Source organism: Carya illinoinensis, chromosome 15, assembly GCF_018687715.1.
Source record: "Carya illinoinensis cultivar Pawnee chromosome 15, C.illinoinensisPawnee_v1, whole genome shotgun sequence".
NCBI lineage: Eukaryota > Viridiplantae > Streptophyta > Magnoliopsida > Fagales > Juglandaceae > Carya > Carya illinoinensis.
This window is the reverse complement of record NC_056766.1, coordinates 43,751,164-43,774,868: the sequence shown is the minus strand read 5'-3', so window position 1 is coordinate 43,774,868 and position 23,705 is coordinate 43,751,164. Positions and strand designations below refer to the sequence as shown.

Sequence of the window (23,705 nt, the reverse complement as noted above, 5' to 3'; positions counted from 1 at the left end):
ATTTTGGTACGTGAAAGCGTGAAGGATTACTGCGAAGGATAAATATAGACTTTGAAATATGAATTTCAGCAAGTAAAATGAACTAATTTTTATGATGGGCTAAAAAAGTCGAGGAGATTTGGAGAAATAAACTTATCTCGCCCAAAATGCGAGAGAAGACTTTACCACTCGGTAGGAGACCCAAGTCAACTAGTCTAAACGACCAACTTAAGCGACCAACCTAAACGACATCGTGGGTGAGTAGCAACAAAGACGAGCAGCTTAACCTATCGATAGGTTGGCGAAAGGGGATGATAGGTAGGAGTCTTTACTCACGGTCAGGAACCTTACATCTTGGCCATTGGCCGAGGAGATCAGTTATATTTAGCGCACTTGGCTCTCATATGAAATTCCTTCTCTCAAGTCACCTCTGGAAAATGCGTTTTGCTTTTTTCGAGTCACTGCAGGGTTGAATTTTGGTAAACGAATTGCGCAAGTAGAGCAATGACATTGGTCTCTTCAAAATGGAAGAATTTTCATAATTTTACTAGGTTGGAGCTCCGGCATTGGATTCGGTAAACCATCAAGCTTCAAGTTAAAGCTACAGTGTATTTATTTTCATCTCCATATTTGAATAAACTATTCATGTTTTATCATGTAATTGCTCTCCCAACCCGTATAAGAAAGACTTATGCAACTACCTCGAGGAGGTGATGAACACGTCCATTGCACGCCGCACGTGCTACGAGGGCAAAGTTGAGGCTTCCACATCAAAGCGGAGCAAGTATCAATGGACAGCGATGACGCCTTTGATCCATTTGGGCGTTGTGCCACTTGCTGCACGAGATTGAGCCCAAGTTGCTGGGGGATTTTTGGTCACGTGCTTATACTGTGCAACGTGATTTGCTTGCCAAGCAGCGGGGCTTTTTACATAATGGAAGATTCACTGATATGCAGCTTGAATTACAGAGCTCGGGAGGATTTGGTGCTCAATAGATTGATTCCAGAATTCGTGTGGGTCCCACTAGGTAGATGTCATGTGCGCTGAATATAACAGGTCTCCTCGGCCAATAGTCGAGATGTAGAGTTCCTGAACGAGATGAAAGACCCAACCGGGATGATTGACCCCTCTCGCCCACCTACGAAGCGGTAAAGATGCACGCCTTTGCTAGTTGTCGACCAAGACATCATTGAGATTGGTTGCTTAAGTTGGTCGTTTAGACTGGTCGCCCTTGGGTCTCTCCGCCTACCGAGCGGTAAGTCTTCTTCTCTCGCCTTTTATGTGCGATGAGTGTATTTTCCCAAATCTCCTCAATTTATTTATTTATTTATCTCAACATATGCATTAGTTTATATAACTTGCTGAAATTCATATCTCAAAGTCTATATTTATCTTTCACGTTAATCCTTCCTGATTTTGAATAGCAAAATCAACGTAATATCGTTGATTTAACTACTTTTAGTTTTTTTTACATGGATAATCTGGAAAATCATAACATTGATTAAGAGTTATGTGGCAATGAGTTATCAGATATCTTTTTTGAGACGATGCATGTGGATGTTATTATCGGGCGGGAATGTTCAAGTGTAAATATCATGTGTCGTATGCTTTGCATCTTAGTACTTTGGGTTGAAAGCTATTTAACGGCAAACAGGTTAAGGAGAAAGTCAAGCGGTTGAAGAAGAGGCGGCACATGTTCACCGATTTGGTGGGACAAACAGATATGTGATATGACCTTTAGAGAAAAAATGTAATATGCAGTGACGAGCATTGGACAAAGCTATGGAATAAGGGCATAAAAAATGTTTCATGGCATGGGTTAGATATGGCAATATATCTTGTCACTGTTAGTGCAGAGAGCTTTGATCTATTTAAGCTTGGATAGAAAATTGTTAAAGCAGCTAGAAGCTTTTTGGTATTGAACTCTTTCCTATATGCTGAGAATAGTATGAAGTTTGTATAGTGAACCCATATTGGGTACCTTGGAAATTCCAGCATTCTCCACGCATGAATATCAATAAGTTATTTGGTTCATAACTGACTGAACCATGCACAGAAATGCTAGTGTGAGAATACTGAATTCCACAATCACGACTCCGAACGAATTAGTTAAATCTAAGATAGGGTGCAGTTGTTAAATTAATACGCATTGCCATACAGTCTGGACGCGTGAAGGCAACACAACAACCAATATTGGTTTTTATGCTTATGGTAAATCAAATGGCGGGCCCTCTGGGCCATGTATTGGTTAAGAAGTTGTAACAAATGAAGGAAACATGTGTTGGTTAAATTAGCTAACCCTAATGGCATTTGCCCAATGCTCGTTACTGCTTATCACAGTTTTCGTGTAAGGGTCACATCTCATACCCGTTTGGCCGAGGAGATCAGTTATATTTAGCGCACTTGGCTCTCATATGAAATTCCTTCTCTCAAGTCACCTCTTGAAAATGCGTTTTGCTTTTTTCGAGTCACTGCAGGGTTGAATTTTGGTAAACAAATTGCGCAAGTAGAGCAATGACATTGGTCTCTTCAAAATGGAAGAATTTTCATAATTTTACTAGGTTGGAGCTCGAACGCCGGCATTGGATTCGGTAAACCATCAAGCTTCAAGTTAAAGCTACGGTGTATTTATTTTCATCTCCATATTTGAATAAACTATTCATGTTTTATCATGTAATCGCTCTCCCAACCCGTATAAGAAAGACTTATGCAACTACCTCGAGGAGGTGATGAACACGTCCATTGCACGCCGCACGTGCTACGAGGGCAAAGCTGAGGCTTCCACATCAAAGCGGAGCAAGTATCAATGGACAGCGATGATGCCTTTGATCCCTTTGGGCGTTGTGCCACTTGCTGCACGAGATTGAGCCCAAGTTGCTGGGGGATTTTTGGTCACATGCGGATGCTGTGCAACGTGATTTGCCTGCCGAGCAGCGGGGCTTTTTACATAATGGAAGATTTAGTGATATGCAGCTTGAATTACAGAGCTCGGGAGGATTTGGTGCTCAGTAGATTGATTCCGGAATTCGTGTGGGTCCCACTAGGTAGATGTCATGTGCGCTGAATATAACAGGTCTCCTCGGCCAATAGGCGAGATGTAGAGTTCCTGAAGGAGATGAAAGAGCCAACCGGGATGATTGACCCCTCTCGCCCACCTACGAAGCGGTAAAGATGCACGCCTTTGCTAGTTGTCGGCCATGACGTCATTGAGTTTGGTTGCTTAAGTTGGTCGTTTAGACTGGTCGCCCTTGGGTCTCTCCGCCTTCCGAGCGGTAAGTCTTCTCCCGACTTTTATGCACAATGAGTGAATTTGCCCAAATCTCATCAATTTATTTATTTATTTATCTCGACATTTACATTTGTTCATATTACTTGCTGAAATTCATATCTCAAAGTCTATATTTATCCTTCGCGTTAATAACTCCTGATTTTGAATAGCAAAATCAACGTAATATCGTTGATTTAACTAATTTTAGTTTTTTTTACAAGGATAATCCAGAAAATCGTCACATTGATTGAAAGTTATGTGGCAATTAGTTGGTAGATATTTTTTTTTTAAGACGATGCATGTGGATGTTATTATCGGGCGGGAATGTTCAGGTGTAAATATCATGTGTCGCATGTTTTACATCTTAGTACTTTGGGTTGAAAGCTATTTAACGGCAGACAGGTTAAGGAGAAAGTCAAGCGGCTGAAGAAGAGGCGGCGCATGTTCACCGATTTAGTGGGACAAATAGATATGTGATGTGACCCTTAGAGACAAAATGTAATACACAGTGATGAGCATTGGACAAACCTATGGAATAAGGGCATAAAAAATGTTTAATGGCATGGGTTAGATATGGCAATATATCTTGTCATTGTTAGTGCACAGGGCTTTGATCTATTTAAGCTTGGATAGAAAATGGGCAAAGCAGCTAGAAGCTTTCTGGTATTGAACTCTTTCCTATATGCTGAGAATAGTATGAAGTTTGTATAGTTAACCCATGTTGGGTTCCTTGGAAATTCCAGCATTCTCCACGCATGAATATCAATAAGTTATTTGGTTCATAACTGACTGAAGCATGCACAGAAATGCTAGTGTGAGAATACTGAATTCCACAATCACGACTCCGAACGAATTAGTTAAATCTAAGATAGGGTGCAGTTGTTAAATTAATACCCATTGCCATACAGTCTGGACGCGTGAAGGCAACACAACAACCAATATTGGTTTTTATGCTTATGGTAAATCAAATGGCGCGCCCTCTGGGCCATGTATTGGTTAAGAAGTTGTTACAAATGAAGAAAACATGTGTTGGTTAAATTAGCTAACCCTGATGGCATTTGCCCAATGCTCATTACTGCTTATCACAGTTTTCGTGTAAGAGTCACATCCCATACCCGTTTGTCCCATCCAATCGGTGAACATGCAATGTCTCTTATTCAGTCGTTTGATTTTCTCCATAACCTGATCGTCATTAAATAGCTTTGAACCCAATGTACTAAGGTATTGAGCATACAACACGTGATATCTAAGACTGAACTTTCTCGCCTGTACTTTCCCACCAATAACATCGCCATGCATCATCACAACAAATATATCCCCTAACTCATTGCCCCATAACTCCCGATCAGTGTGATTATTGTCCGGATTATTCAAGTAAAAATTAAAAAGAGTTAAATTAACGATATGACAGTAATTTTGGTACGTGAAAGCGTGAAGGATTACTGCGAAGGATAAATATAGACTTTGAAATATGAATTTCAGCAAGTAAAATGAACTAATTTGTATGATGGGATAAAAAGGCCGAGGAGATTTGGAGAAATAAACTTATCTCGCCCAAAATGCGATAGAAGATTTTACCACTCGGTAGGAGACCCAAGGGCAACAAGTCTAAACGACCAACTTATGCGACCAACCTAAACGACATCGTGGGTGACTAGTAACAAAGACGAGCAGCTTAACCTATCGATAGGTTGGCGAAAGGGGATGATAGGTAGGAGTCTTTCATCACGGTCAGGAACCTTACATCTTGGCCGTTGGCCGAGGAGATCAGTTATATTTAGCGCACTTGGCTCTCATATGAAATTCCTTATCTCAAGTCACCTCTTTAAAATGCGTTTTGCTTTTTTTGAGTCACTGCGGGGTTGAAATTTGGTAAACGAAATGCGCAGGTAGAGCAATGACATTGGTCTCTTCAAAATGGAAGAATTTTCATAATTTTACTAGGTTGGAGCTCGAACGCCGGCATTGGATTCGGTAAACCATCAAGCTTCAAGTTAAAGCTATAGTGTATTTATTTTCATCTCCATATTTGAATAAACTATTCATGTTTTATCATGTAATTGCTCCCCCAACCCGTATAAGAAAGACTTATGTAACTAACTCGAGGAGGTGATGAACACGTCCATTGCACGCCGCATGTGCTACGAGGGCAAAGCTGAGGCTTCCACATCAAAGCGGAGCAAGTATCAATGGACAGCGATGATGCCTTTGATCCCTTTGGGCGTTGTGCCACTTGCTACACGAGATTGAGCGCAAGTTGCTGGGGGATTTTTGGTCACATGCGGATGCTGTGCAACGTGATTTGCCTGCCGAGCAGCGGGGCTTTTTACATAATGGAAGATTCAGTGATATGCAGCTTGAATTACAGAGCTCGGGAGGATTTGGTGCTCAGTAGATTGATTCCGGAATTCGTGTGGGTCCCACTAGGTAGATGTCATGTGCGCTGAATATAACAGGTCTCCTCGGCCAATATGCGAGATGTAGAGTTCCTGAACGAGATGAAAGACCCAACCGGGATGATTGACCCCTCTCGCCCACCTACGAAGCGGTAAAGATGCACGCCTTTGCTAGTTGTCGGCCACGACGTCATTGACATTGGTTGCTTAAGTTGGTTGTTTAGACTGGTCGCCCTTGGGTCTCTCCGCCTACCGAGCGGTAAGTCTTCTCCCGACTTTTATGCACGATGAGTGAATTTGCCCAAATCTCCTCAATTTATTTATTTATTTATCTCGACATTTACATTTGTTCATATTACTTGCTGAAATTCATATCTCAAAGTCTATATTTATCCTTCACGTTAATACCTCCTGATTTTGAATAGCAAAATCAACGTAATATCGTTGATTTAACTAATTTTAGTTTTTTTTACAAGGATAATCCAGAAAATCGTCACATTGATTGAAAGTTATGTGGCAATCAGTTAGCAGATATTTTTTTTTTGAGACGATGCATGTGGATGTTATTATCGGGCGGGAATGTTCAGGTGTAAATATCATGTGTCGCATGTTTTACATCTTAGTACTTTGGGTTGAAAGCTATTTAACAGCAGACAGGTTAAGGAGAAAGTCAAGCGGCTGATGAAGAGGCGGCACATGTTCTCCGATTTGGTGGGACAAACAGATATGTGATGTGACCCTTAGAGAAAAAAATGTAATATGCAGTGACGAGCATTGGACAAAGCTATGGAATAAGGGCATAAAAAATGTTTAATGGCATGGGTTAGATATGGCAATATATCTTGTCATTGTTAGTGCACAGAGCTTTGATCTATTTAAGCTTGGATAGAAAATTGGCAAAGCAGCTAGAAGCTTTCTGGTATTGAACTATTTCCTAGATGCTGAGAATAGTATGAAGTTTGTATAGTTAACCCAAATTGCGTTCCTTGGAAATTCCAGCATTCTCCAGGCATGAATATCAATAAGTTATTTGGTTGATAACTGACTGAACCATGCACAGAAATGCTAGTGTGAGAATACTGAATTCCACAATCACGACCCCAAACGAATTAGTTAAATCTAAGATAGGGTGCAGTTGTCAAATTAATACCCATTGCCATACAGTCTAGACGCGTGAAGGCAACACAACAACCAATATTGGTTTTTATGGTTATGGTAAATCAAATGGCGCGCCCTCTGGGCCATGTGTTGGTTAAGAAGTTGTAACAAATGAAGGAAACATGTGTTGGTTAAATTAGCTAACCCTGTTGGCATTTGCCCAATGCTCGTTACTGCTTATCACAGTTTTCGTGTAAGGGTCACATCCCATATCCGTTTGTCCCATCAAATCGGTGAACATGCAATGTCTCTTATTCAGTCGTTTGATTTTCTCCATCACCTGGTCGTCATTAAATAGCCTTGAACCCAATGTCCTATGGTGTTGAGCATACAACACGTGATATCTAAGGCCGAACTTTCTCCCCTGTACTTTACCATCAATAACATCGCCCTGCATCATCACAATAAAAATATCCACTAACTCATTGCCCCATAACTCTGATCAGTGTGATGATTGTCCGGATGATTCAAGTAAAAAAACTATAAAGAGTTAAATTAGCGATATGACAATAATTTTGATACGTGGAAGCGTGAAGGATTATTGCGAAGGATAAATATAGGCTTTGAGATATGAATTTCAGCAAGTAAAATGAACTAATTTGTATGATGGGATAAAAAAGCCGAGGAGATTTGGAGAAATAAACTTATCTCGCCCAAAATGCGAGAGAAGATTTTACCACTCGGTAGGAGACCCAAGGGCAACAAGTCTAAACGATCAACTTATGCGACCAACCTAAATGACATCGTGGGTGACTAGTAACAAAGACGAGCAGCTTAACCTATCGATAGGTTGGCGAGGGGGGATGATAGGTTGGAGTCTTTCATCACGGTCAGGAACCTTACATCTCGGCCATTGGCCGAGGAGATCAGTTATATTTGGCGCACTTGGCTCTCGTATGAAATTCCTTCTCTCAAGTCACCTCTTGATAATGCGTTTTGCTTTTTTCGAGTCACTGAGGGGTTGAATTTTGGTAAACGAATTGCGCAGGTAGAGCAATGACATTGGTCTCTTCAAAATGGAAGAATTTTCATAATTTTACTAGGTTGGAGCCCGAACGCCGGCATTGGATTCGGTAAACCATCAAGCTTTAAGTTAAAGCTACAGTGTATTTATTTTCATCTCCATATTTGAATAAACTATTCATGTTTTATTCCCATTATTTTATTACAAAATAACTTCATGTAATTGCTCTCCCAACCCGTATAAGAAAGACTTATGCAACTACCTCGAGGAGGTGATGAACATGTCCATTGCACGCCGCACGTGCTACGAGGGTAAGGCTGAGGCTTCCACATCTAAGCAGAGCAAGTAACAATGGACAGGGATGACGCCTTCGATCCATTTGGGCGTTGTGCCACTTGCTGCACGAGATTGTGCCCAAGTTGCTGGGGATATTTGGTCACGTGCTTATGCTGTGCAACGTGATTTACCCGCCGAGCAGCAGGGATTTTTACATAATGGAAGATTTAGTGATATGCAGCTTGAATTGCAGAGCTCGAGAGGATTTGGTGCTTAGTAGATTGATTCTGGAACTCGTGTTGGTCCCACTAGTTAGATGTCACGTGCTCTGAATCTAACAGGTCTTCTCGACCAATAGTCGAGATGTAGAGTTCCTAATCGTGATGAAAGACTCAACCGGCATGATAGACCCCTCTCGCCCACCAACGGAGCGGTAAAGATGCACGCCTTTGCTAGTTCTCGCGCACGACGTCATTGAGATTGGTCGCTTAAGTTGGTCGTTTAGACTGGTCGCCCTTGGGTCTCTTCGCCTACCGAGCTGTAAGTCTTCTCCCGCCTTTTGTGCGCGATGAGTGTATTTGCCCAAATCTCCTCAACTTATTTATTTATTTATCTCAACATATGCATTAGTTTATTTTACTTACTGAAATTCATATCTCAAAGTCTATATTTATCTTTCGCATTAATCCTTCCTAATTTTGAATAGCAAAATCATCATAATATCGTTGATTTAACTACTTTTAGTTTTTTTTACATGGATAATCTGGAAAATTGTCACCCCGATTAAGGGAAAAGTCAAGCGGCTAAAGAAGAGGCGACGCATGTTCACCGATTTGGTGGGACAAACATATATGAGATGTGACCTTTATAGAAATTGTGATACGCAGTGACGAGCATTAGACAAAGCTTAGGAATAAGGGCATAAAAAATGTTTAATGGCATGGGTTGGATATGGCAATATATCTTGTTATTATTAGTGCACAAAGCTTTGATCTATTTAAGCTCTCATAGAAAATTGTCAAAGCAGCTAGATGTTTTCTGGTATTGAACTCTTTCCTATATGTTGAGAATAGTACGAAGTTTGCATAGTTAACCCATATTGGGTTCCTTGGAAATTCCAGCATTCTCCACGCATGAATATCAATAAATTATTTGATTGATAACTGACTGAACCATGCACAAAAATGCCAGTGTGAGAATACTGAATTCCACAATCACAACTCCAAACGAATTAGTTAAATCTACGATAGGGTGCAATTGTTAAATTAATACCCATTGCCGTACAGTCTGGACGCGTGAAGGCAAACCAAATGGCGCCCTCTGGGCCATGTATTGGTTAAGAAGTTGTAAAAAATGAAGGAAACATGTATTGGTTAAATTAGCTTACCCTGATGGCAGTTGCCCAATGCTCGTTATTGCTTGTCACTGTTTTCGTATAAGGGTTAGATCCCATACTCGTTTGTCCCATCAAATCGGTGAATATGGACTGTCTCTTATGCAGTCGCTTGATTTTTCCCTTCACTTGTTCATCATTAAATAGCTTTGAACCCAATGTACTAAGGTGTTGAGCATACAACACGTGATATCTACGGCTGAACTTTTCCGCCCGTCCTTTCCCACTAATAACGTCTCCATGCATCATCACAATAAAAATATCCTTTAACCCATTGCTACATGACTCCCGATCAATATTACGATTGTCCGGATTATCCAAACAAAAAAAACTAAAAAGAGTTAAATTAACGATATGACAATAATTTTGGCATGTGAAAGCATGAAGGATTACTACGAAGGATAAATATAGACTTTGAGATATGAATTTCAGCAAGTAATATGAACTAATGTGTAAAATGAGATAAAAAAGTCGAGGTGATTTTGACAAATAAACTTATCTCGCCCAAAAGGTGAGAAAATTTACCGCTCGATAGGCAGGGAGACCCAAAACCGACCTGTCTAAACGACCAACTTACGCGACCAACCTAAACGACATCGTGGGAGACAAGTAACAAAGACGAGCAGCTAAACCGATCGATAGGTTGGCGAGAGGGGTCTATCATCCCTGGTTGGAGTCTTTCATCTCGGTTAAGAACCTTACATTTCGACCATTGGTTGAAGAGACCAAATATATTTTGCGCACTTGGATCTCATATCAAATTCCTTCTCTCAAGTCACCTCTTGAAAACGTGTTTTGCTTTTTTCGAGTCACTTTGGGGTTGAATTTTGGTAAACGAATTGCACAGGTAGAGCAATGTCATCGATCTCTTCAAAATGGAAGAATTTTCATAATTTTACTCGTTTGTGGCTTAAACGCTGGCATTGGATTCGGTAAACCATCAATCTGCAACTTAAAGCTATAGTGTATTTATTTTCATCTCACTATTTGAAGACACTATTCATGTTTTATTCTCATTATTTTATTACAAAATAACTTCCTGTAATTGCTCTACCAATCCGTATTAGAAAGACTTATGCAACTACCTCGAGGAGGTGGTGAACACGTCCATCGCACGCTGCACGTGCTACGAGGGCAAGGCTGAGGCTTCCACATCAAAGCGGAGCATGGGGTTTGCACCAACAATGGACAACGATGACGCCTTTGATCCATTTGGGCGTTGTGCCACTTACTGCACAAGATTGAGCCCAAGTTGTCGGGGGATATTTGGTCACGTGCTTATGCTGTGCTACGCGATTTACCCGCTGAGCAGTGGGGCTTTTTACATAATGGAAAATTCAGTGATATGCAGCTTGAATTGCAGAGCTCAGGAGGATTTGGTGCTCAGCAGATTGATTGTAGAACTCGTTAGGGTCCCACCGGGTGGATGCCATGTGTGGTGAATATAACAGGTCTCCTCGGCCAATAGTCGAGATGTAAGGTTCCTGATCGAGATGAAAGACTCAACCGAGATGATAGACCCCTCTCGCCCACCTACCGAGTGGTAAAACTGCCCCCGCCTTTGCTAGTTGTCGTCCACGACGTCATTTAGGTTGGTCGCTTAAGTTGGTCCTTTAGACTTGTCGCCTTTGGGTCTCCCCGCCTACCGAGCGGTAAGTCTTCTCCCACCTTTTGGGCGAGATAAGTGTATTTGCCCAAATCTCCTCGGCTTCTTTTTTTTTTTTTTTTTTTATCTCAACATATGCATTAGTTCATATTACTTGTTGAAATTTATATCTCACAGTCTATATTTATCCTTCGTGTTAATCCTTCATGATTTCAGATACCAAAATCATCGTAATATCATTGATTTAACTATTTTTAATTTTTTTACATGAATGATCGGACAATCATCACACTGATTAGGAGTTATTTGGTAATGAGTTAGTGGATATTTTTATTAAGACGATGCGTGTGGATGTTATTACTGGTAGTGAAGGCTCCTTCGCAGGGGAGGTCAGTATGGCTTGGAGCCACGCTGCCTGTTGACCCATACGAGGAGGAACTCCATTTAGGCAGTTGGTGACTGGATCCACTCATCCGTGACATCGCAGAGAAGGTAATTTAGGACTGGGCTAGTGCTGCGTCCACTGTCGTCATGACCAAACGGGGTAATGTTTGAGCAGCTTCAGTGCTGATCCTGCTCTCCTCTGCAGGTGAGGCGGTCTAACCCGGGGTTGGCTTCGCATGTTGACCCATACGAGGGTGGAGTCTATTCGAGCAATCCCTGATTGGACCCTCTCTTGTTGGTCGACGCTTATGACGAGGGTCAATCCCTGTGCACAAACACGGGAATAACATTCTTCGAAGCACAGTTCTTGTCTTGTTAACTTGCCGACGGAGATTCTGAGTAGGGCTGTATAACTGGGATTCGGCATCACAAGTAGCAACTATGTTAGCAAAAGTAGAATTCACACAAGTTTTGAGGAAGGCAAACCAGAGTATTTTAGTCATTGTAGCCGACTCTTTGCTTGATTGAAATTGACCGCTATACTGAATGTTGCCTTTTTTCCTCTTTTCTTTACTTTGCTTCACTGTTTATCTTCTTTTCCTAACAAATATTCGTGAGTCTTTAGGCAATATCATTCGCATTGCCTGCTAGCCTTCGTGAGTATCCCACTTGCGGTCGGTGAGTTTTCATGAAGATCCCACTCTTGCTCAGCGAGCCTTCATGAGAATCCCACTCGCACTGCTCGCGAACATTCCTGATGCTTTCACTCACACTGCCCGCGAGCCTTAATGAGAATCCCACTTGCGCTCGTCAAGCCTTCGTGATGGTATTACTTACGCTGGCTGCAAGCCTTTATTAGGATCCTACTCGCGGTGGTCAAGTGATGAGTATGCGAAAGTGCACTCTAAATACCCTATTATTGGACTAAAATGCTAAAATGTGAATAGAAATCATAGGAATTAATGTGTATTCTTTAATTGAATTTCTATTTACGTTGGGATACTCCTAAGCAGTTTTTTTTATGTTTAATTTCAGAGTTTATAAAAGAGCAAGTCAAGCCCAGTCAAATTCAAAGGAGGATATTCATGGGGTTTGAGAGCAATTTGGAAGAAAAGAAAAAGAAAAAAAAATCACAAAATGAAACCACAAGAAGTCCAAGTCTGAAATTCGCTAAGAGACAGTCTGGACATATTTTAGTCTTTTGACTGTGTCTTTTTACTCACATATTGTATTGATTCGATTCTTGATGCATTGGAAAGCTATCTTAAAGGGCTATAACTTTGTCTCTAATAAGGATTTCCGAATTCGAACTACTAAAGGCCGTACGTGGCTGCCAAGATAACTCCTAAAATTTAGGCGATTTTTTTATGCGGAAATTAAGAGGACATTAGGGTTTCTTTCCTACCCTATATAAGCATATCATTAGCACGAAATGGGGGGAAGAGGAGGCACAAGAGGCAGATCTGAAGAGAGGAGAAAATCACTTCCATGGCCACCGTTCGCTTCAGTTTTCTCTGGAGATTTTTGTTATCCAGTATATTTATGGGTAACTAAATTCTCAAGTAGGGTTAGGGATGAACTTGCACATTAGATGGTATTTCTAATTTATTCTTAATTCATGTATTTGATTTTCAATTGCTAAAACTCTTTTGTTTTATCATTCTCAATTCATCGTTGATGTTTTTTTTTCCGAATAATCATAGAATTTATTTTGTTTATGGATTCAGTCATGCTTTTTCTATTGAATGGATTTCTTTGATTATGTTTGGATCAATTATTTATCTATATTGATTTAGTTTTTTGCTGCAATATCGCTCCCTGAGTATATTGTCGTCATTGGATTTTATCAATAGGGGTAGTAATTACGTTTTTTTAAAAGTGGTGAATGTTTTTTTTCAAAGGGTTACATTTGATTTAAGTCTGGTTTATAAATCTATACCTTCCGATTGGGAATTTCGGGAATTGAGTTCCTAATTGAGTTATCCAATGAATTAAGAATAATTAAAATACCAGATTTGTGCAAGGGATTCCCAACGCTCTACTGTTTGTCAAATTTGAGTATATTTTTCTTTAGTTTCTTTGTCCCTCTTACTATTCTTTTAATTTGTCTCCCTGTGGAATCGACACCCCAAAGCTGTGCTACAACTACCGCGTTATTCTTTGGGCGTAATCATCAAGCCTTCGTGAGAATCCCACTCACGCTACCCGCGACCCTTCATGTTGTTCCTGTACTACGGTCCATGAGAATCCCACTTGTGCTTGGTGAGCCTTCATGATGGTATTACTCAAGCTGCCCGCGAGCCTTCGTGAGGATCCCACTCACGTTCGACGAGCCTTTGGGAGAATCCCACTCGCGTTGCCCGCGAGCCTTTATGGGAATCTCACTCGCACTGCCAACGAGCCTTCACTACCAGAAAACAGGAAGGGCCCCAGTTGTTCTTCCATCTCAGCATGCACCCCTCCTCCTCCCTCTTAGTCGAGACGCGTCTTGAAGGGAGTCGGTCGCGACTTCATGATTGGCGCATGCCTGCAATTCTTAGTGTTGTTCCTGTGCTATGGTCCATGAGCTTGCTGTACTGCCCCCAGGCCTCTTCACAGTGATCTCCTTTTTTTTTTTTACTTCCCAAGAGCCTTCTCGGATGCTTGTTGTGTTGCCCACTGTTCATCCCCCTTTACGGTCTATTTTCCTTCCGGTTCATTTCTTCACGGTGCTCCATGGTTCTTTCTGGTGCTTCACGGTCCTGGGCTGGAAGTGTCCCCGCGGTGGGGGCAGATAACACCAGTGGCCATCCCATGGTCACCAGCTTGCCCACAGCTCTACAGTGGGGCAGGGTCGTGAGACACCGTCGGGTGCCGCTTGCATGGCTCACCCTAGGAGGCCCATTCACTGTGTGGCCCTAGAGAGGAGCTTGCCGGAGGTTGGTGGTCGGGGACCACGGTAGCGGCATCAAAAGATGTTGGCGGTCAGAGGGGTTGTCGCCAGTGTGCCCATGTTGCTCGCAGTGGGTCCTGCGTGCGCATTGCGCACTCTCTTCTTCACGGAGGCCTTGGCTGTGGTGATGCTCTAAGGTCGCCTCAGTGCCTTGCTACTCCGCCAGTGAGAATAGACTACATCGGCGGGAAGGATGGGTTGTCGCCGGTGCTTTGTGCTGCTTGCGATGGCGCCCGCATTGCTTGCAGTTGGTGCTCTGTTCTTCACAGGTGAGGGAGTCGTACTGTGCTTCGGGGCAGTGCTGGCGCTTGACAACTGCGGCGGTGGGGATAGACGAAGCCGGTGGGCTAGCTGGTGGCAGCCTGCATCCTCCCTAGGCCGCTTTGTCGATGGGCTGGCCGCTGCCTGTGTGTGAAGGACAGCACGCACGAGTTGGGCCGATCACTGCTTTCACGGGGGGGGCCTCATGGGTCCTTACAGAAACTGCTGGATGTCGAGAGGGGACCACCGGCGAGTCACCCTGGCCCGCTACAGGAGGTCGCAAGCTGTCTCCACTCTGCTGGCTCTTTGTACCGCATTCACGGTTAGGCCGCTATGCATGGCCCCGCGGGAGAGGGGCCACGTCGCTCCAGCCAGAAGTGGCCGGTGGCCACCGCGGGTGTTGGACCTCTCGGCAGGCTGCCATGAGGCTTCACGGTGCACGGGTGATGTGCATCAGTGAAGCCATGCACGTACCTGTGCATGGCATGTAGGCATTGTATGTGCCATGCATGGGTATCACGGCCCGTGTACTGTATACTTTAGTGCACAGTGCCAGGCTCACAGCCCTTGGTCTGAGTGCTCTACCTTTAATGCGACTGCTCCATATGCTTTCATGCACAGTTGAAGTTGTCGGTTGTCTGGCCTCCCGGTCTATACACTGCGCATAAAAAGGTGCAGTGCGCTTAACCGAGAAAGTTTACGTGATCTTTTTCTACGGTGATATTTTTTTATAAAAATAAAAGGGAGAGAACCAATGACACTTATCTGGAGAGCTTCATCTGTTCTTTCTGGTGTAAAAAGTAACTAGATCCCGTACCAACTGAGATGTGTGAGCCTAGATGGCGATGTGTGAGCCTGGTGGTGCTAGGCTTGGACGACGTTGCGTAGGCCCTTGGCTGGTCGGTGCAGTCGTACCGAGTCCATGTTTATGGCCATGAAGGTGAACATTATATGATATAGGGAAAATAGAGAGAAGTAGACACATATTTACGTAGTTCGACACTAGACCTACGTCCATCGGGATTTGGGAATGGGAGAATCCACTAGATAAGCTTTGTTTACAATCTCTCGGAATCTCTCATCCTCACTGTACAGTAAATTTACAGATCACTTTACCAGTTTGGACACTATCACCGAAGAGTCTGGAGTATAAAGAAGCCTGCCCAAAAAGCCTCTAAGGAGTCTGGCCAAGAGTCTATCCGAAGAAGTCCCCTCGTAGATCCCAAAATAGCTTCATCCTGGAGATCAAAAGTCCCACCTAATCGTCTGTCCCTCCCCTTTTATCTCTCTCTTTCCCCTCCTTTTAGTCACATCAACTCATCTCACATCCTTTCCCCCATCCCTTGCCTTCCTAACATTACTTTCTTCCCTTCTTTTTCCTTTCTCGTACTCTCTCATTTTTCCCTATTTTATTCTCTACTGAAGCCCCTTTAGTGGGCTTGGGTTTTGAGGGCCTCATGGGCCCAGGACAAAATCACCCCTAACAGTTTTAAAAATAATATTTAAATTTTCTTCCTTTGAAATTCAAAAATTTTACATATTTATCTTTCATTTAAAACATAATTATAAAAACAATTGTGAGATTGATCAAGAGCACCGTCAGCACTACGTCAACGCATGCAACCCCATTTTCAAGTTAGAAATTGATTACTACGTATACGGGAAAACGGCCGAAAGAATATAAAAAATACAATTTCAAGTACGAATTAGGTACGTAATTATATATGAGCCAGACGTAGCAAGAGACTCTTCCCGATAAGAACAAAAATATGTTTTATTTTATTTATTTTTTTGTTATTAAATATTTAAAAAAAAAAATCTTCTTGCAAACAAATTTGTGTACCAATTCATGTACTGATATTGATATGTAAAATAAATATTTAATGAAACGATGTGAATTAATGATTGAAATAATTTTCATGAGGTAAAAAATTGTATTCTTCTCACAATTTTTTTTTTAATTTGTTTTAAATAAAAAAAATCATTGATACGTGATTTGGTGCGTGAACTCACTTATACCTAGCAAATCTCTATGGTTAATTTGTTAGAACTGCAATTTCAGTCTGTCCAATGCCACTGGTCCACTAGTTTATGGCTTAAACTGTTATAGGAAAAGAAAAAAAAAAAAAAAATGATTTCAATAAGATCATGTTTATCTGTCAAGTCACACAGGGCCAGTGGTTTTGCACACTATTGTAGATCCCCTAACATGTCTCACCAAAAGTTTGTACATGCAATTAGTTTTTAATCTTTGATGTTTTTTTGCCTAATTCAAGGTATGGTGCCAATTATGTGTTGCGCTATTGTAGAGGTAAGAGGTAGTAGAAGGTGAGAACTCAAGAGAGTTTTATTTCCAAATATAAAAATATAAATAAAATAAAATATTTATTTTATATGTTGGCCCAAATGAGGGGAGTGTTAAAGTTCTAAGTAAGCCATTAAATTCACCATTTTTCATTAGGGCCAAGTTTTGAATTAAATATTTTATATATTGGCCTAAATGAGGGGATCAGTGTTAACACACCTAGCATACCATAAATATAAAAGAGTTATTGTTTTCAATTAAATTATTTTAATAACTGAAAAAATGCCACGGCACGCAATTCTTTGGCCGTAATATAGAGTCAAGACATTAAGGACAAGAAATGCCAAAGTAAGACCCTACCCAACAAGTTCTTTCTAAGTTCTCTTTGGATACAAAAAGGCCTCAAACTCATTTTAATTCATCTCATCTAATCATTATAATTTTTTTTTAAATTTCTATATAAATATAATAAACAATTCTACTTTTTCAATTTAAAAAATAATAATATGAAAAAATAATATTATTAGATATTCTAACAATATTATATTTAACTTTCAACTTTTATCTCAACTCACTATCCAAACTTCCTCTTATACATACCATTTTCTAGCTTCATGTGATAGTGTGGGACATCCATGGATGCAATAATTATGGTCTTGGCGAATACAATATTCCTGACCCCAATTAGGCCAATAAATGAACTCGTCTGTTGGATAGCTCAATCGGTACTCGTTCCGTTAAATTCGAATCGAATTCGATTCATGAAAAGAAGTTCAGCCTTGAAAGAAAATACCCAATCGATTAGTAAATGATACAAACCCAACAAAACTCGACTAGACTTGGTTAAAGCTCATTAAGACTTGCTTATTTATGCCTAAGTCGATTCGTTACCTCGACTCGATTAAAACTCATTCATATATCGATAAATATATACAATATATATATACGCGTATATATAATGTATTAGATAATAATATAGGCATAACACTTTTATAATTAAATATATAATATGTAACCTAATTACTTATACATATATATTGAATATACTTTATAGCTATATTTTATAATTTGTACAATAATTAGTAAATAATATTTAATAATTTTATATACTAGTATGTACTAACTATATATGAATTAGATATATGCTATCATATTATGTGTATGTACTAATAATTTATGTATAGTAGGCATATAACATATTGTTATTATGGATAAATATCAACTAAGTAGATATTAATTATTTATAAAGTTTTAAAATCTTATAATTCAATAGAGGTTCTACTTGTTAGTTGTACAAATTCAATATTAGATTTTTTATTTTTTATTTATCTAATTTATTAATTATTAAATCTTATTAAAAAAATATTAAAAATAAAAAACTCGAGCTATGTTCGTTTTATAGACGAGCTTGAGCTCGAGTTCAAGTTGAAAATTTAGCTTACTGAGTCGAGTCCAAACAAATATTAAATAAAAATTTCGAGTTCGGGCTTGAGTTTTTTGAGTTAAGTTGAGCTCGGTTACCCGGTTCGGCTAGGCTCGATTACAACCCTAACCCTAATCGTGGTGTATAGCTTGAAGGGTCTGCTAAAATTAAAAAAGAAACAATTAAAAAGTTGGATTGCAAGTTTTTTTTTTTTTTTTTTCAGAAATGATACAATAACAGCCAATTAATTAACAAGTTTCACAGAATTTATTCATAAATATTAATATTTAATTTAAATTTCTGATTTTTTCTTTAATTTTAAAGAGTCAGAATTTTAAAAAATAATATTATTTTACTCTGCAGAAGTATTAATGCAGTTTAATTGTAATTTTTACCACTATTAATTTGTTTTGTTTTGTTTTTCATTTTTTTTTTAATCCAGAACTCATGAGAACGTTGTGTGAAAATGGCATCTAAAGTTTGAAGAAGTTGCAAGGAAATTGCCAAGAAGTTACTGAACATCTTTCTTTTAATAATTTAACGTGGCATTGAATCAATGCATGACTTCACTTTAGTCCGATCCTCAAGGAAGTTGCCATGAAGATACCATTAACTGATAGGTATGGTGTAAGAAAGCGGCATGGCCTGGAGTTGTCCTTTTAAAGGAGAGTCGATGATTTCCAACTCTCTACATTCGGTAAGTAGAGTGATTATCAAGCATTACATACACACGTACACTGACAAATTTCTTCCATGGCCTTATCTACAATCTCTTCTAGTTCATTCTCTTCTTCATACACCTCTCTATGGTGCTATGATGTGTTCTTGAGCTTTAGATGAGAAGATACCCGTAATACTTTTACCGCCCATCTATACCGTGCCTTGACTCTAAAGGGAATCCATACCTTCATAGATAAGGATGAGCTTAGACGAGGTGATGAAATTTCACCTGCACTCCTCCAAGCTATAGAAGTTTCAAGAATTTATATCATTGTACTATAAAAAAATTATGCATCATCAACATGGTACTTGGAAGAGCTATTAAAAATTCTTGATCAATGTAAAGAATCAATGCAACAAAGGGTTCTACCTGTATTTTACCATGTAGATCCATCAGATGTACGCGATCAGAGAGAGAGTTTTGGACAAACATTGGCTAAACATGCTGAGAAACTGAATGTAGACATGAAGTTGCAGCTGTGGAAGGCAGCCCTTCGAAAAGTTGCCAAATTGTCCGGATACCATCTGACCAGAAATAGGTAAATTTTCTAACCGCCCGCTTTTATGCCTTCCATTGATCAAGATTGCCTTTTTGCCCCCATTCTATGTATAAATCATCAGTGTGCATGATCTTGTCCAATACGGAAGAAACTAATCACAACTTGATGATAAACATAAATATATAAAAAATAAAAATCTAAACTTTTGTTTGGCCTTTCGATGATCGCCAACTAAAATATAATACAAAAGTAGATTCATCTTTATCATTTTTTTTTTTTTTGGTTTATCAATTCTTAAGCATTAATTGATCAATTTTCAACAAAACCAAATAATTTTAAAGTTAATTAGAAGACTGTATTTTGATGCATTTAATATGGTTCCAACATCTAATCTTTTGTCTAAATTAAGTTCATTTCTAGAACAGTATAAAACTCACTGTGATAGTTGGGAGAAAAGAATTAAGAAAAACAATAGACAATAATTTATTTTTTGGCCTTGATTTTTTTCGCATACGAGATGAGATGTCTTGAAATAAAAGTTGAAAGTTAAATAAAATATTATTAAAATATATTTTTTTAATATTATTTTTATTTTGAGATTTGAAAATGTTAAATTGTTTATTTTATTTCGTGTAGTAATCTGAAAAAATTATAATAATTAAATGGAATAAGATTAAAAAAAATTTGTGAAAATAAAATGAGATGCGCGCATTTTGATCTTTGAGTCTAACAAAAAGGAGAGAACTTGCCGTGAGCTCGTGGCAACATATATTGCATGGACCTATAGCCTAGCTACCGATTTCTTATTTTATTTTATTTTTCTGCTGTAAAAAGAAAATTAAATTGTGTTGCTTGTATTGCACGTGAGGAGTACAAGTCATTAATTGTTTCTTTTTTTTTTCTTTTATATATGTGTCCACACAAACACAAGAATGAATCAAAATTCATTGAAAAAATCGTTCAAAATGTCTCAAGAATGATAAATGATCATTTATATTTACATGTTGCCGAACATCCCGTTAGATTAAAACCACGTGTAGAAGATGTCAAATTGCGTTTAAGACTTGGAATGAAAGACACGCAAATGATAGGAATTTTTGGAGTTGAGGGAATTGGTAAGACAACTCTAGCCAAAGCAATTTATACCTCGATTGCTTTTCAATTTGAAGTTAGTTTTTTTCTTCCAATTGATAGCGACACTTGGAATCAAGTGAATCGTTTGGTCCAACTACAAAACACACTTCTTTCTAAGATTTTAGGAGACTGTAGAAGTTTGAAGGTTGACAATATTGATACAGGAATCTATATGATAAAGCGTAGGCTTCACTCTAAGAGAGTTCTTCTAATTCTTGATAGTGTAGACCACTTGGATCAATTAGAAACATTAGTAGGAGCGCGTGATTGGTTTGGTAAAAGAATTAGAATCATCATCACAACAAGAGATCAACACTTGTTGACTGCGCATGGAGTTGATTCAAAATATGAGATGACGGGATTGAATCAAGATGATGCTTTTCAACACTTTTGTTGGCATGCTTTCAGAAATGAGAAACTGGTTGACGGTTATGGAGAGTTTGTAGAACAGATCATAAATTATGCTGGGAGCCTTCCACTAGTTTTAACAGTGCTCGGCTTGGATTTATATGGCAGAACTAAAAAAGAGTGGGAAAGTGCATTGGACCAGTACAGGAAAATCTCTCACCAAGATATTCAAAAAATACTTCAAACGAGTTATGATAGATTAAGTGAAAATGGAAAGAATGTTTTTCTTGACATTGCATGTTTTTTCAATGGAGAATGGCTTTATAATGTCATTGAGCTGCTAGATAGTTTTGGTTTTTACCCAAACTTTTCGATCCCAAGACTAAGGGAGAAGAGTCTTATTTCGGAATTTCACGAAATATTGCAAATGCATAACTTGTTACAAGATATGGGTAGAGAAGTTGTTCGACAAGAATCGCTTAAAAATCTAGGAACACGTAGCAGATTATTCTTTCATGAAGATGTTTACGAAGTACTAGAGAATGATACAGTAAGTCAGATCAAAATCTCTTTCAATTAAACATTGTTTCTTTAGCACATGTGACATATACGTATGTGTATAAATATATGAATAAATGAATAATTTATTTTTTGATTTTGTTGGCTCACTTAAACATGCATTGTCTTCCTATACAGGGAATAGATAATCATGTTGAAGGAATTGTTGTAGATTTTGCTGAAGGTGATGATATCATCCGCTTGAGTCCCAAGGCCTTCGAGAATATGAAAAGACTTAGATTATTTAGATGCCGCAATGCACATTTTTCTAAAGAACTTAATTGTCTACCTAATTCAATAAGAGTGCTTGATTGGCCTGATTGTCCTTTACAATCTATGCCATCTAAATTTCGTGGAGACAAACTCTCTATTCTACACATGCCTGGAAGTCGCATCCTGGAGATACCGTTGGAATTAAAGGTACAACTATTATTATTTTCAATATTTCTTTCTTTAAACTTAGTTTGATGTTCTTTTCTTTTAACAAAATCTCATGGTTATGAATTTTGGTGGTTGTGATTTCTTAACGAAATTCCGGATATTTCAAGTTGCCCAAATTTGAAGGAAATAGATCTTCATTCTTGTAAAAATCTAGTTGAAGTTCATGATTCTGTTGGATTAATCCTTGATAAGCTTGTTAACTTGAGACTTGGTGGATGTTTCAATCTAAAGAGCTTTACAAGGAGACTCCAATTGAGATCTCTGGAACTCCTTGATCTTGGTGATTGCTCAAGCCTTCAAAATTTTCTTGAAATAGAATTTGAAATGGAACATTTACACTTTGTCTACTTAATGGGCACCGCAATAGAAGAATTACCTTCATCCATTGGGTACCTCACTGGGCTTAGACTTTTAGAGCTAAGTAGCTGCGTAAACCTTAAGTGTCTACCAAGTAGCATTCATCAGTTGAGATCTCTAAATCAAATTTATCTCATGGATTGTCCAAATATTATAAGTTTTGGGATGGAGGAGGAGGAGGAGGTGCATAATGGACAACCCACGCCTTATGTAGTGTCTACAAGCTGGGAAAATGAAGCTTCATTGGGTGCAGAATTATTCCCATTGCCGCCTCCAACAAAATCAACCACTTGTCTTTACTTGTATCTTATGAACTCTGGCCTATCAAAATCAAATTTCTTTAGGCTATTTAATTGCTTTCTCAATCTGCATACATTACAACTATCATGTAGTGATATCGTAAGCATTCCAGCAAGCATCAAAACATTTGTTGGATTGTCAATGCTTTTTTTGAATAATTGCAAGCAACTTCAAGAAATTATGGAGTTTCCACCGAATCTAGGATCGCTTCATGCTGATGGATGCATATCACTGGAAATATTACCGGAAATATCAAAAATATTTCATTTCCCACGGCTAGAAAGGATTGAGTTGAGCAGATGCTATAAAGTGAATATGGGGAATTGTATGCCAAATCCTGCGTGGAATCGAGTAAGTCCCGATACATACTTCTCTTTTCCTTATATATCCATTTGGCGTTTTGTGGCTAATCGATTTTTGTATATGAATATAGTTTTTATATATTTTATGATGTGTTCATCCAACAGGATTATGAAATGATATTTTCGGGAAATAAGATTCCAGATTGGTTCAGCCATTGCAAGGAGACTTCAAATAGTCATCGGTGTGAATTTGATATTAAAGGGTCCCCACCGTATAATTCGGATGACATCATAGGAATTTCTCTTTGTGCTATTTTTGAACCCGTTGGGACTGGGGGATTGCAAGTTCACTTCATCACAGTAAAATCCGAGGATCTTAGGCGCCACTACAGATATACTAATGAAGGAAAACTTGATGAAATGGATTCAGATCATGTATGGTTGGAGCACTTAAATACAGAAGATATTAGGCGTCGAGGAATGATTGTAGATCAGGCAAATGATCTGAGGATTATATTTGAAAACAGATGTCCAGATTCAGTGATCTTCAAACATTACAGAGTTCATCTGTTATACAAACAGCATGATGAACAGAATGCAAAAGATCATGAAAATGTTATTGTCCATTTGGATGCACCCATTGAAAATATTGGAAATTTAGCAAATCCAATGGATCATGGATGGAAGTCAACTTTCTAA

At 39.1% G+C, this 23,705-nt stretch overlaps 1 protein-coding gene across 1 annotated transcript; it reads left to right on the top strand.

Moving 5' to 3' along the window:
* Positions 1-14,583: 14,583 nt before the first annotated feature.
* LOC122296988 (disease resistance protein Roq1-like) lies at positions 14,584-23,705 on the top strand. The gene is made up of 6 exons (XM_043106779.1): positions 14,584-14,764; positions 19,455-19,605; positions 20,761-21,598; positions 21,745-22,026; positions 22,171-23,055; positions 23,172-23,705. The coding sequence occupies exons 1-6, from the start codon at positions 14,584-14,586 to the stop codon at positions 23,703-23,705; spliced, it is 2,871 nt and encodes a 956-aa protein (XP_042962713.1).